Consider the following 15341-nt stretch of genomic DNA (forward strand, 5'->3'; position numbering starts at 1 on the left):
GTTGTCAAACAAACCAAACTCATACTTACGTCGCACTTGTCCACAGGGGGACGGGGACGGGGGTTATTAAAGCAAGCCCAGACAAAGAACAAAAGCAGAGATGTTTTTGTGTAGCAGGCTGTACTGGAGGCATCACTGAAATACAAACATCTGCACTAACATCAGGAGAAAAGATTTCACTTTTCTGAAACAAACCTAAGCCTCAGTGAAAATGAACAGAGATGCCAATACACACAGTGGAGGACACGTTTATCCATCCACAGCTAAACTGATCACAAGATGAGGTGAGTCAGGGCCTGTCTGATCAATGTGGTATGTTTGTAATCACTTTTCATTGATTGAAAATACTTACAGCCAACTAGAGGAGTTTAACTAATGTTTCTTTTTCTCTCGGTTCAACCTTGATCATCAAAATTTCACCCCTTTCTCTGCAGCTGTTCCATGAAACAACCTTCCTTTAAACCACAAACTGCTCACTTCACTTCAGAGTGGCCCTGAAAAGATGGTTTCTGATCTTTTTCATAATGAAGTGAGCTCAGAACATGCAGGCCATACTACTTGACTGCTGATAGTATTGTTTGTAATTGTTGGTATCTTTGCATTAATCCTATGTAGGGCTGGGTATGGAGCGTCTATACTTATATGGGCCGACAGGACTGGTTTGTTACCATCGAGGATCTAAAAATACCTTGTCATTCAATACCAAAGGGGTAAATGAGTAAATCTCATCAGCATCAGTGAGCCAATAAGCATGCAGCACACTTGAACCCAGATCTAACAAAGCTGGTGATTGGCTCTTTACATGAACACATTTGAGTGTGTAAAGCAGTGTCTTATATTTCAGGTTACATTTATTCACATATCGTATCAAAACTGATCTCCAAACCAAATCAGATGAGTAAGATAATTTAACAAGTCATTAAATATCAATATCCAAAACTCACATTTTGTACTAAAATCATCTGAACATTTGAGTCATGATTCAGTCAAACCTGAACACACAGACATGAGAACACTATTGCAAATAAACATCCATAAATCTGCTTAGAAATCAGAGAAAAAAAAGAAGCTCTTTAGAAAGTAATCCAGTGACGGTTGTCAGTACGTCCAATGGTACATAACAAACTGGAACTTAAAATAGCTCATGAGGTACACTTCATTTTCCAAATTGTAAACATGAATGGCAGCCCACAGCTTTAACTCACTTAAACCATGGCAACATATTTCCATGTTTCTTTGAAAGGTTTGTTTATATCTGTTCTGTTATACAAAGGAGTTGCTATCACAGCATGTCACCCATGGCATAGCTAATGTAAACCAACTTGACAGTAACTCATTTGACTGACAAATAATTATTTGGTGTTGAAGAGGGGTGGGCGTATCTTTGTATCTGATTTAGTTGCATTTGGAGTAGATTAGCTGAGTGAAGTTGTGTTGTGCACTTATTGGAGAGCCTTGATATAAAGAGACCGAGCTTGAAAATGAAACTGAAGTAAAACTAAAATTTGTACTATAATGTGTACTGTAATTTTCTTTTGGCTAAAATGGATTTGATTAAATTGGTATTGAAAAAAGTATAGTATTGTTAAGAATCTGTATTGAAGTGAAGGTATCGGTATCAGTATTATTGTTGCAGCCCTGATCCTGTGATGTTCCTCTCTGGCTGTTTGTTACATGTGCCACAATGGAAACAAACCTCTAGGCTCTTCTGTGTTTTTATCCTTGATGATTTTACCATTTTAATTTGTATATTTAAATCACAAAAAAAGAAACAAAATCTTTCATTAATTTATTCATTGAGAGATTATTTAGAGCAGCACGTCAAGTTGAAGTTAGATGTGAACTGTATCAGCTCCCTGTTCATTTAAAGAGGAGCTCTGCCTCACCCTGTGGCTGACTTCACTTAAAGACAAATGAAGTTTCACACTCACTGACCATTGGATTCATGAGAAATGAGAGCAACAGCTGCAGCCGTAGGGAGACCAAGATGTGCTTCAAGTGGTCAGCAGGTTGCCACATAAACAAAAATATTTATCTGGATCCACAGAGAATCTTTCTCTTCTCTTATTCCAGATAAATATTTTTGAAATGATAAATGAAATGACGTATTTAAATGATAAAAACCTCAGAGACTACCCCCACTGTAAAATACAACAACATTAACAAACACTGTCCTGAGATAAGAATAAAAACTGGACCTCTTTTCTCAGAATAAGTTGCTTCCAGGAACTTGGTGAGTGTGCGGGGACAATGAGAAACACACAGGGACACAGGGGGAGCTGTGCTGGTCCTTTTGCTGGTAATAAAACATGAAAAACATTTTTCGGATAGAAGAGGCTCCAGAACAGACAGCGGGTGTAGCCCTGGGGGGCTGTTATGCAAACATGGCCTCTAGATAAATAGTCCCCCTTGGATGTGAATAGGATATTGGATTGTAAGGTTGTTATTACTTCACCCTGTTATTTCTGTTCAAGAAATACCATTCATAAGCTGATTAAAAGTTTGGAGAGGGATGCAGAGAGCAAACATGTCCCTCGACTGCTCTGTCCCCGCCCGAGTCTTCCTCCCACACCTCAGGTTGCTGGATACGAAGCACAAGCCTTATTACTTAAATCAAGATGCAAGTTAAACATATCCACGTTTACCTTTAAACCTGGTGTATAATAAGGCAAGGGCTGAACGATGTGACTTCAAATCACAATTATTTCAAATTTTTACAAATTAATGAACGATTACTTTGGTGTTTATCGGCCTTTCTCCTCCTTTCTCATATTCAGCAATGTGACTGTGTTCCAAGTGATATTCATGCTGCATTTAATTCAATTCAATTCAATCCAATTCAGTTCAGTTCAGTTCATTTGTATAGCGCCAGATCATAATATACATTATCTCAAAGCACTTTACAGGGTAAGGTCGAGACCTGTCTCACCACTGTCTGGTTCTCGAGACCTATAAGACCCAATCAGGAGGCAGGGTGGGTGTCTCCATCATCATTTCCAAAAGTCTCTGTTTCTGTGTGTCCAGACTACAACACAACCCAACAACAGGTCCAGCAGAGTTTCCAAAAGTCTCCGTTTCAGGGGCTTGAAAACTCCAGAGCAGAGGATGGCAGGCATTAACATAGCAGAAGAGATGAGTTTTAAACCAAACTGCGTCAGTTTGGATGTCGCCTCGGGCTCAGTGGACCAGAGGCAGGCGACTGAAGACGAGGCAGTATTTTTTTTTTTTTTTTTTTTTTAAAAAGGGACAGATCATGAACACATGCACTGGGAAAAGTATTAACACAGTTAAACAGTTGAGGTACTTTTTCAGTTAAGCCCTAAATAAGACCTTAATGACCATCGTAACTTTAATTCAACATCACTTAGTTTTGACTTGTATGTATTTAATTTATTTTACCTGTTTGTAATAAATTAAAAACCAATTTAATGTCCGTTTTCCCACATTTATCCCTATGAAAAATAACTCAACCATCTTTGTAAGCAGTAAATAGCATTCAAACCTTATAATTGTTGCAAAACTGATCATTTCATTTCTGATTGATATGTAATGTGATAAATGCCTGTCATAAATGCCTGATCCCATGGTTAAATAGTTGATTCCTTTGTCTTTTGAGACAAACACCTCAAAGCTCAAAGACATTTGTTTTAAAATGACTTTATAAAAACAAGAAACCCTCATATTTCATGACCTCCAACAGACAAATGTTTGGCATTTCTCCTTTACAAATGCCTTCAATTATTAATCTATGGATTAACTTGTTGATAACATTCAAGCCAAACATCACATCAGATCTGATAAACCAACAACTGCCTGGTAACAGCTTGATGGCCAATTAAACTGCAGAGTGTGTTTGGGGCAGACGTTCAGGCTAAACAAGAGAAAATGTGGCACAAATGACACGATTCACCAAAAAAGAAACACAGTAATTGCCAGTTTCATGTGTTGTTTTTTTTTCAATGAGTGCCAGCAGAAAGACACACACACACACACACACACACACACACACACACAGTCTGAGTCACACATCACTGCAGATCAGGATTGATTCAGAAGAATTTTAATGAACACAATCTAACACAGCAGGATACTTTGCAATCAGCCTGAATTCTGAATCTGAAACTGCTTTAACCTGCAGAAACTCTGTAATGCCGCATCAACAGCAACATAACCGACCCTTGCCCTCTCTTATCTGCAGTGACACTTACATCTCTGTCAGCACAACAGCTCAGCAGAGACAAGTTATAAAACAATAAATAAATGAGGAAAAATTGCACCACCTCAAACAGTAGATGACTGACCGAGTCATTGAATCTGTCACTCTGTCAGTTCTCCCTCTTACAGAGGCTTCAGAGGAAACACATGAGAAACCAGAGAGCACATGATCACACCAGCCACGACACCCGTCAACATGATGATATTCTGACCCATGAGCTCTCGGTAGTCTTCATTTTGATGTCAGCTACACGCCTGTAGAGTTTCCTGACTGTATCTTGCGCAGCTGTGACACTACTGCAGTGACAAAGACACATCAACAGCCTCTGTGGTAGTTCGTGCGACAGCAGGTGTCTCCAGGACCACATTTAGCCACGACGACACACACGGAGTCACAAGGTGAAAACAACACCGGCCACACACTGCCGCAGCTGGTAATCAATTATCCACCAAGGAGTCTTCCAAACAAACCCACACACAGAAGAAAACATGAATGCCAACTGGGTATGTCGAGGCACGACCACGTCCACATTTGTTCTGAAAAATCGGAGGATTATTCCTCACACATGTCCCTCTATGCAGTGGGACATTTTGTTAGTTTTGACACAGCACTGACAGTACACAGTGAGGAATTCAGACACATGAGCCATAAGGGAAAGAAGTGATGCACCCCATCAACACAACACTACATACAATAAGAGTATAGGTCCAGGAGATGGATAAAAAAAATCACACAAAAATAATGATAAACTCCACTTGTACAGAGAGAGATCATGGCTTTAGGCAGGAATATTCCTGGATCTGCTTCATTCCCCTTCCTCATCAACTCCCATTCCAATTAAAGCTAATTTAAGCATCACTTCATAACAGAGTTTGTATTTTCTGACCTCTGGTGAATTACTTTTGTGTTGGATGTGTTGCATTTTTGCCACTGATAATTAAAACTGCAAACAAATTACACAAGAAAATGCAGATAAACACTGCAAGCTGCTACTGAACTTTTCAGAGCTCAGGTCAAGATTACAACCAACCAGTGCTCCGACCTGAGCAATCATATGGGTCTGATTCAACCCACAGGAGCGTCTCCTGAAATACTGCCCCTACGTTAAATCATCCAAACCTATTCACTGCATACATTCACATACTTAACCAGTATAAAGTGTCAGCAAATGTCATATGAGAAATGAGCAACAACAAATTGCTGTGAAGAAGTGGTAGCAGTAAACTGGAGAAAGATGTACAATGACAAACTTTGTTCACCAGAATCTGAACGTGAATTAGCATAAAAAAAGGGGCTGTGAGGCCTGCTGTACCTTTTGTGTGTGGACACTTTGGAGCCACAGCCAGAAGTCTGAACCAATTCTGTGTCGACAGCTGCTGCAGTTATATGTGGATCCTGAAATGCTTTGCACAGATAGAATCAGCCAAACGCAGAGCTTTCAAAGTGTTTAGAGTACGTCAAGGTTGTGTTAAGTGAGTCCAGTACAGACCAAAACACACTTTAAGTAGTGTTACCAAGGCTAAAGTGTCCTAGAGATGGGAGGGTGTATGAAAATACTTGTCAGTTGCAGCCCTGGTTATGTCCACATAAAAAAAAGTAATAAAGAGTATGACCCAATAGTTTGTTATGATTTTTTGTTATTCTCCGATGCATAGGTCCAATGAGTGTATGCATAGGCTGTGGCTGTATGCAAACTATTTTTCAAAGGGGTTCATGCATTTTAACAAAATAAGACAATAAGGTGAAAAAAAAAGCTAGTTGTGCCAAAGGAACTACCACATGAGATCATTTACATGACTGTGTCCCATATTAACTCCTGTATATAAGCTCACAAATGGATGCAAGCATCCAGAGGATCTGCACCAATGCAAGAAAATACTGTAGGAACAGCCTCATATCCAGCCTTAACGTGAAAAGTCAGCACATGAGAATGATACAGCTGACACCTGCATCTCAAACACAGCAGCTAATGAAAGCAGAGGGGTCACTGTAAGGTCAGCAGGTTAGTCCCAGTCACACCCCGTCTAAATCCACACTGTCCCTCCGGTAATCAGACCTGCGAGTAGCGGGGAATTAGAGGCAGGAGCCATGTTAAGCTGCGCGGTAACTTCAGGTACTGCGGCCGCAGCAACACCAGAGACAGCAGCGGCGGACCTGAGGTACTTACTTTATGAAGTAACTGGCCCCTTCGTCCGTAAAACCTTCCTCCCATCCCTGAGGTAGGTCTGAAACGAAACCAAACCACAGACTTGTTCGTGACACCTGAAAGTTTTCCCCCGTTGCGCTGGGCCCTGAACGTACACTGAAGTTAGCAGCGCAGACAAACACAGCAAAGTAAACAGAAGAGCAAGATGAACGCAGGTCAGACGGCCCCGCAGAACCAGCCGAGCTAGCTACCTGAGCGGATCATGTGTCCCGAGTTGACCGGTTCACCGGAGCGCGGATGGAGCCAGGTGGTGGTCCGCGTCTCATCGCTGCCGCACAGACAGACACAGACGGAGGGGGGGGGAGAAAAACACCTGTTACACCACCGGGAAGGAAACACCAGCAGACCCCGCCAACTCCCGTCAAACCGGGAGAGACGGAGCGATAAAGCGCTCATTATCCCACTCACTTGATGAAGAAGACCCTGCCGTCCCCGCAGACACCGTAAGACCAGTGTTCAGGTAAGGCGTCCCGCCCGAGAGGCGCCGCCATGATCCGGTCTGAAGTCCTATTTCATCTCAGTCCCTCTCCATGGAGTCTCCCGGGAGCTCAACGATCACCGCTGCTGCCAGCGCTGCCTTCAGGGACTCCTCTGAAGCCCGTACGTCTGAGCACCAAGGCTGAACGTGGTCTGAAACTGGCAAACACGGGGCTTTTAGTTGGAGAAAGTGTCAACGATGTCTGAAAAACAAGTCCCGCACAATGCACTGGTTGTAAATCACTATTATTAGTGTATAACTGCTTACAAAACGTTATTAAAATATGATTGAGAAAGTGATTTGCTCTGTTATGTGCATGTTTGTAATATTTCAGAATATTTAGAGGTTTATAATGACATAAAATAGACTAAACGTGACTGTAAATATATGAAAATTAGAGTAATAATATAAAACCCACAAAAACAGTACAGTATTAAGTGCAGTGCAATAATGAGAGTGCCCAAAAGATTTAATTATTATCAAAATGCATCTGATATCATATCAATTAATGAACGTTTGAAGTAGTTGTGTCTCGGTCGTGTATGTGCACAGACATTCTTTTATTAGGTGAGATAATGCGTGGAGATAATGCGGAAAATAAAATCAGGTTTACCATCTTTTTACATGGAGACGTAATTTGTTGCTATTCTCGTCTGACACTAAAAACTATTGAGAGCGATAACGATAGGGTTTGTAATTTGATTTCCCCCCTTCTTGTGTCCACATTCAAAAACACTGGACCCCACATTGCTCCTGACATGTGTATGCACCAATATGTAAGCTGCTTTGCACAAATGCATCTGTCAAAGAAATGTTATGTTAAATCTGACTCTGAATGCATCATTTCATTTTCTGAGAACAAGTGGACCAATATGTGATGACTGGCATAACGAGCTCACTAAAAGTTCAGTGGATGTTGAAATTAGTGATTTGCATTTGTTTGTATTTCCAAATTGGGTTTTGGATTTTTAATTCAGTCAGATTTTTTATATGGTGTTGTAGCTTTTGGGGTAAAATATATTCAAGATTTGTCTTGATTTTGTTTGTGTTGGCTCACTTAATAAAGATGCAATGTCTTAAAACCAGTCACTGTGTCCCCAGTGTGAACACATGAAACCATAGGCTGCAGGATAGTGAAAAAATCTTAAAAAGTTCTATGTCTATAAGTAAATTACAGAAACATTATAATAAAAATCTCCTTCATTATGAGTCCTTCTCTGCAACTGGGACATCAGTGAAGACTTAGCTTTGTGAGATCTTAATAGTTAGGATATTTCCGACAGCACTTGAAGGCATCACAACAGTCGGCTTCCATAGTGAGAGAGGAGAAGAGAGAAGCAGCTGTCTTGCACGGTGTTTTTCCCGGCAATCACTGGGAAAAGTGAATGAAAAATGGACTGAATTTGGACCTTCGTGCCACCTTAGCATTGAGGTGATTTAACAGGGAGGCGACTGATTATGAGATTAAAGATTTCCTTTAACCACTTAGGAACCTCGTTAAGAAAAGCTTTGATTTTAAGTGCTCTGAACACAAGTTGATTCTCAGCCAAGTCAGCCTCGTTAGACAGTTAATTTGCAGAGGCAGGATTAAAGCAGTGGAGTTGTTCTGTTGTAATGAAAATAATATCAGTTGAAGTCAAGCCTGGGCATTAGTATGTGTACGGAAATCTATTAGGCCTGTTAAAGCCATCACATTTTGTTTTTGTTTTTTTCTCATTTGAGGTAAACACATTTTGTAACAGTCTTTGTCATTCTGTCATAATTTGTGTCATTTTTTTCCAACTGCATGATTTTCAAAAATGTCACATTGTGAGAAACCAGAACAGTCTTTTTTTAGAAATCAGTTCATTTATTTTATGGCACTGAGTGATGTAAAATCTCTTGGTTAGACTAAATGTAGTACAGTTTAAGCACACAGCAGCCTACACGATTCGAGAGAGAGATGCAGCGTGCTGGCACAACTGATATTGAATTTTGGAGGCTGATACTTAAACATTGTTGCACATGTTAAACATTATAAGGTTCCCTATAATTTGGATATCAAAGAAAAGTGTAATGATGGAGGATATTCAACAGTCCAACATTAAACTTTACTATGAAAAAAAGATAGTGATGTGCTGTCCTTGTGACTTGAGGGTTGGATGGTGAACATGTAATCCTAATGTCCACCAAGGGAACTTTGTTGCACGCATGTCACCGCTTGTGACATCACTACTATAATGAAAAACAAAAAAAATAAACAAATATGCCCTTATAATTTTTAAAAGGAAAAAAAGATGACCCTGATGAAGGCCACAGGCTGAAAAGCATCGGCCTAACAATAAAAGGTTTTGAAAACTGCGTTCCATTATCTTATAATAACAACAAGATCTGACTTTAATTTAGTACAATAAAGCACAAATATACATAAAAATGCAGACAGTAAAGCACTGTCGACAGCGTGTCTGTCATTTCCGAGGAAGTTTACCTGGAAAGTAACCTGTGTAACTTGGTATTAAAGGTTCTGTAGATGACTGCACTGCCACTAGATGTTGCACTAGACCACTTGCATCTCAGACCAAAACAAATGCTTCGTCAGCCACACCTCCAGCCACTGGGATTGCAGTAGAACAAGTGACACTGAAGGAGCCGATAGGTAAAGACACTGACGGAGCCGGCAAAAACTTAAACAACTTTCTAGATGTTTTTATAGTCAAACCGGCCAGCTGGGATTTGAGACAGTAGTCCCCATGGCCAGTCCGCCTGTGCTCTGATTTGATCTCTTTCTTTGTAGGAGCCTTCTTTAGATGAAAAAGTGGCTTCTTCAGTGGAGGAAATTCTGGAAGGTTGCTTTCACCTAAACATTGTCACTTTCACCTGAAGGATGCGTACTGCACTGTCAGCTCGCATGTGGGCAGTGCCTATGTGCTTCAACGTGGGGAAAGCCAACAGTAACAGGAGGGACTCAAATACACGAATATACACATGTACGTGCACTAACATGCTCATGTTCCCAAATCAATTACCAAAACAGAGAACAAAGAAGCTCAGACTACAACACACACAAAGGGGGTGAGACTTCATTCTCCACTCAGGACACCATTAATCCACTATATCCTTACATAGAAAATAGTTGTATACTACTATATTATTTATCTAATTTACAGGTAGGTAATTTATAGTGTAAAAGTTCTTTTAGTTAGGATTTAGTTACTCAGGTTCATGAGTTCATCAGTAAAACTGCTCCATTTAAGTAAATACTGATTCATCATTCACTTATAGAGAAAACTTTATTCACCTTCTATGATTAATGGTATATTTTCCTATGTGAAGTTACTAAAAGACTCCCTGGGTTACAAGCAATTCAATGGAATGATGTAAATGGAAGTGTCTCAAATACAGTTCTTACCAGGACAGTTCATGGATAATTAAGAGGAATGTATAGACCTTTAACATAGAGCATTACTGAAGCATTCAGGTACTAGAATATCATACACTGATACTAATATGTCTGTGAGAAGCCAATATCCAACAGTAACGTCAGCCTGCTGGTATGTCAGTAAGGCTCTAATGTTTACATGCAGCAAACATGTTGTTGTTGGTTTTCCTCAGTGGCTCATTAATGTAAATACGAGCTTCAGTCAGCTGTCAAACACAGTTTGTTCTGAGTTACTCTCAGCTCATTGGAATTTCATTTTTCCAGAGCGACTCCAAATCCCGGAGACGTGTGGTGGCGTGCTCATGACAACATCCTGACACATTTTCCATGCAGCCCTATTATTTTGAAATCCACACTTGGAACAAAAACAGTTCACCTGAGTTGTTTTTAAGTTCACGGTCGGCAGGAATTTCCTCACCAAAAACAGTAATTTCCAAAAGGGTGGAGCGCAGTGTGAAGACCAGAACGACTGCTGATATTCATCACAATGTTCTTCATTTACCACTCCCTGGAGCATGGGGTTTTAATGGGAAGACACACAATGCATTTTTGCAGCATTGCTTTTTTTTTTTGTAATTTCCTTGTTATGTAATCATTTTTAATTTCATAATTTCAGCTTGACTCCAGCTTTCAGCAGGCAGACCTGCCAGACTTCCCGACCGCCCATCGTCAAGCTTTATTTGACTAATTATCCAAAACACCCTGATCTTACATCTTACTTGCAGTGGACATATTTTTCACATCTGGTGACTTTGGTGTGCATGTGTTTGATTTCCTCTCCCCCCTTGTTTGGTTTCAGTTGGCAGCGCGCAGTTTGGAGGCACCTCAACAACAACAAAAGAAACTCCTGACAAGGCAGAGTGAGCTGAAGGGCAGGTAGAGGTCAGCACGCTCAGCCTGGCCGCTGGGAGCTCAGGGGATTTTTTTCTACCATTCCTCTGTATTTGTGTGAAAGATAAAGTGCTCACATAGTAGAAAGAACAATGAGAGACTTATCCAGCCAAGTTATGATATCATGGGCCAACACATTACTATATCAAAGCCAATAGTACTGCAATGTGTGTGTGTGTATATGTGTGTGTGCGTGTGTGTTCAGGTGCCTGCTGCCCTAATGCTAAACTGATTTGCAAACCAAAACACTTAAACACCCCCCCACACACACAAACACACACACAAATGTATGCATACATAATTTTCAGACTTAAAGGCGCTGTTTGTTTCCCAAATATAAACAGAAAATTCATCCCACTGCTAAAGTTTAAAATGCAGGACTGAAATGTGATATGACTCCAAACTGTGGACTAATACTACACACTGGTAAAATGTATAGAGGTTTTTTATGGTCAGTGTTGCTGATAATGTTTATAATAATGTTAACAGTTCTATATTTTCAATTATCATTCAATTTCTTTCTGATAAAGTGATGAAACTACAAAGTGAAATATTTGCATCATCAGAAAATGACCAGTTGGGCTTAAAGCTGCTGTAAGTGATTTTTGACCACTGGAATTCCTCCGCAGAGCTGAGAACTGCAGACTCAGGTGATGATTATCTGTTGGTGTGTCACTACAAACGACACCCTTTACTTTACACATAGTCATTTGATCCATTGTTAATATATGAAATATTCATTTTATATTACTTTATATTTTATTATTTTTTTACATTCTACAGAACATGGCCCCTCTCTTTCAGCCTGCCAACTGCAGTTCTTCTTTTTACTGACCAAAGTAAGGCAAAGGAACACATGATTTGCTAAATGATAGTTTTAGATAATATGTGGGTGCACATGTATGCAGGGACATGACTATGCACACTAATGTACAGCATCAGGATATATCAGGTCTAGTCTGATGAGCCAACCAGAGACGAATCCTGGCTTCTGCACAGTTCTACTTTCTGTCTCCACCTCCGTTCTTTCTTTACTTCTTCAACATTAGTGCAGACAATAACTAATGCACAAAGACACATCACACACATAAAAACACATAAAACAAGAAAACACAGTCTTTTGCTGATTGTTATTCTCCATTACCCTATGACTTTATTTCCTTCATCAGGCCTATCTATATTATTATTTTGAATTTCCTTATGGTAATGTAATATAATCCTTCCTTATTGTTTCCATCATCTTCCAGACCTTTCAGTTGTTTGTTCCTGTCTTCCTGCGTTCAGTCAGTGAATTTTCTACTTACTATCCTCGGGTGCACGTCAGGAACAGTTTGATTGCTACAAGGTTCTGGCAGAGGCAGGTATTACTGCTTGCTCTCTTTTGAAGAACAGAAGAACAATATATCCCCCAAAGCCAACAGTAGCCAGCTGATGTGTTCATAGCTTATGCCTGTTGATTCACTGATCCTGCTTTAAAAAAAACACACGCACACACACACCAGGATATCTACCATCTCCAGTTGTGAGTGTGTGAAGCTGCTGAAAGGCACAAGAGAAAACAAAGAAAGCAAACACACAGAAACTGTGTGTTGGAGTTTCCCCATTGGCTGCTGCTCTTTCAATATGAATTGGTGTGAACAGGTTCTATGGGGACTCGTTTACAGCCTGCTTGCCAACTTAGCACATCAGTTACTAGATTTAGAGACTTTTTTTCAAACAAGACTGCATATAAACCTGGTACATGGCTGGACCATGTGTGGACGCCAACCGGGGGCTTAGGGCTACGCCTCAAGTTACCGGCAGTCACCCAGCCGCTCTGGAGTCCTTGCTGCTCAGGAACTGCAGAGAAATGGAGGAGCACTTTTAGTTCACTGAGCCTCCCAAATAAACTACTTTGATTACATGTATCATCATAACTAAAGGAGGCAGAGGAATATAACATAAGATAGACTGAGCAGAGAGAGCAGGAGAGTGACACGGAGAGAGAGAACATAACATTGACGTCAGTTATAAAATCAGGACTTGACCATAAGCCAGTCATATTCTAGGTTTTGACCGAGACTTGTTTTTATTAAGCTCTGTTTTTTTAAGGTCTGCTTCCATTTCAGAGATATTTTATGCTCTTTAAAACCACACTTCAGTGACAAAGCATAAAGCATTAATAACTTTACATACATACTGTTTTAGTGCTTTAACCTGCAGGGTCTCATTTTGACTGCCATTAGCGAGTGCTGCAATTAGAAACAGCAGGTGAATAAAGTAGATGTAAAATGTTTCATTTGATAAGTGCAGCTGACATTTCAGATGAAAGCAAATGAAAGGGAGGAAATTATGGGATGTAAATGCAAACAAAACAACAAAAAAAAACCAAAACCAAAAAGTGTTTATTGTGCTTATACTAATTAAGGACACACAGAAGCACCTGATACCACACTCACCCAATGTCACTCAGTTGCACGGTTGCGGCGCCAGAAGTTTCTGACCTTCAGTACTGGACTTGCAGTTCCAATCCAACCTGCACCACCTACAGGCAAGAAAAATAATAGCATAGGTGTGGCGCTGCCAGAGCACACGGGAAACGATGGTCCACACTTTTTTTCCTCAGAGTGTGAATAAACAGAAAATTCACACTATCGTATGTTTTTAAGTTTGTTAAGATCCAATCATCACTAAAGCGTTTGTCAGAGAGCCACTAAAAACAACCTGAATGGTCAAAGTTGTCATATTGATCTTTAAGGTGTGTTGATTGATTTACAATGTCAATACATTTCTCCTGGTAGCAAACCGCTCCATGGATGTATTATGTCTTAGAGGAACCTACATCCATGTACCAATCTCTAAAATGTTTTTTTCCTGTGGGAAGAACCCCTGGGAAAAAAAACAACATAAAATGAATAAAAAAATAATATCAAACCATCCAAGATACAAATAATAATACACAAAAATAATACCAAACTAGAATTACTGACTCATGGTTGTATGCCTCCATCAACCAGCCAAATTGCAGGAAATATGGTCACAATCTCCCTCTGCTGAGTTACAGCATTGAGTAATGTTTTTGCTGAATATTACGATATCACAGTGACCTTGAGCTTTGACTTTTGACCATTAAAATCTAATCGGGTCATCCTTGAATCCAAATAAATGTTTGTACCAAATTTGAAGAAATTCCCTGAAGCTGAAAACATAATGCCTTCAGCAATAATAATGCAACTGAACATTAATAATGCAGAATGAAGCTGCAATGGAACATCTGAACATCTTAACATTATGATTTAGCATAGAAACAGATATACAAATGAATAAATTCAACTGAAAATGGTTTGTGGAATACACTTGGCTATACTTGTGAACCGTATGAAAGATGGTGGCTTGTGTGTGTGTGTGTGTGTGTGTGTGTGTGTGTGTGTGTGTGTGTGTGTGTGTGATGCCCTCTAATCTCTTCCAAAGTCTGTAATGTTTGTGATCAATGAAAGGACCTTGGGACTGATGGACTTCTGTTTTCTCCACTTTGGTCCCCTTGTCTGAGTTTATCTTGAAAAGACTCCCGTTTGGACATAAGTGCACTTGAATGTAGCGTTGCAATCAAAAGCCAAGAAAGAAAGTATTTGCACAGTTCCACATTTTTTGTTCTTCAGGCTCTGAGCTTCAGCACGTTCAGTTTAAAGTAAAGAAGTGCAGAGTCTCAGCTTTCATTTGAGTAGGTTTACATCAATATAGAAAGAACTGGGAGATGTAGCCCTTTAAACACATAGTGCCACAGTTCTTGTGCAGCTGTGTGTCATTCAAACATTAGTCCATGTGCAAAAAAAACAGCTCACATGTGGCTCCAAGTCAACTGAGAGTTGCCATGTACATTGAGCTGGGGTAAACATGCAACAGCCTGAGAGAGGGTTTGGGCGCAAAGGGAGGGCTCAAAGTGCACCCAAGACAAAAAAGGAATGTGGAACAATAATTGTTTTATCTCGACTGTCTTGTTTTCATCCTCGTCTGAAGCACTTATAGTGTGTCTAAACCTCTACTCTTTGGTTTAAGCTGAAGAACTTTGAGTTTTCCCTCTGAATGAATTCCAGAGGTGCTCCCTGATCTGGTGGGTGGCTGATGTTGAGGCAGTACTATGCTGCAAAGATCC

At 40.1% G+C, this 15341-nt stretch overlaps 1 protein-coding gene across 11 annotated transcripts in view; it reads right to left on the reverse strand.

Annotated features, from left to right (window-relative positions):
• The window catches only part of plekha7a (pleckstrin homology domain containing, family A member 7a), a 153728-nt gene extending 146717 nt beyond the window's left edge, over nucleotides 1-7011 (reverse strand). For 5 of the 11 annotated variants that reach the window (XM_071491690.1, XM_071491608.1, XM_071491657.1 and 2 more), the window contains exons 1-3: nucleotides 6831-7004; nucleotides 6614-6690; nucleotides 6384-6441 (exon numbers count right to left, since the gene is read on the reverse strand). In XM_071491690.1, coding sequence (XP_071347791.1) covers nucleotides 6384-6441; nucleotides 6614-6690; nucleotides 6831-6913 — 218 coding nt within the window. In that variant the 5' untranslated portion in view covers nucleotides 6914-7004. Of the gene's footprint in view, nucleotides 1-6383; nucleotides 6442-6613 lie in introns of all 11 variants that reach the window. The other 6 variants (XM_071491602.1, XM_071491638.1, XM_071491631.1 and 3 more) reach the window with 2 other exon arrangements.
• Between the last annotated feature and the right edge of the window lie 8330 nt (nucleotides 7012-15341).

The sequence above is a fragment of the Trachinotus anak genome, unplaced genomic scaffold (genome assembly GCF_046630095.1).
Source record: "Trachinotus anak isolate AG129_WGS33_773 ecotype Australia unplaced genomic scaffold, CSIRO_AGI_Tana_v1 ptg000002l, whole genome shotgun sequence".
Classification (NCBI taxonomy): domain Eukaryota; kingdom Metazoa; phylum Chordata; class Actinopteri; order Carangiformes; family Carangidae; genus Trachinotus; species Trachinotus anak.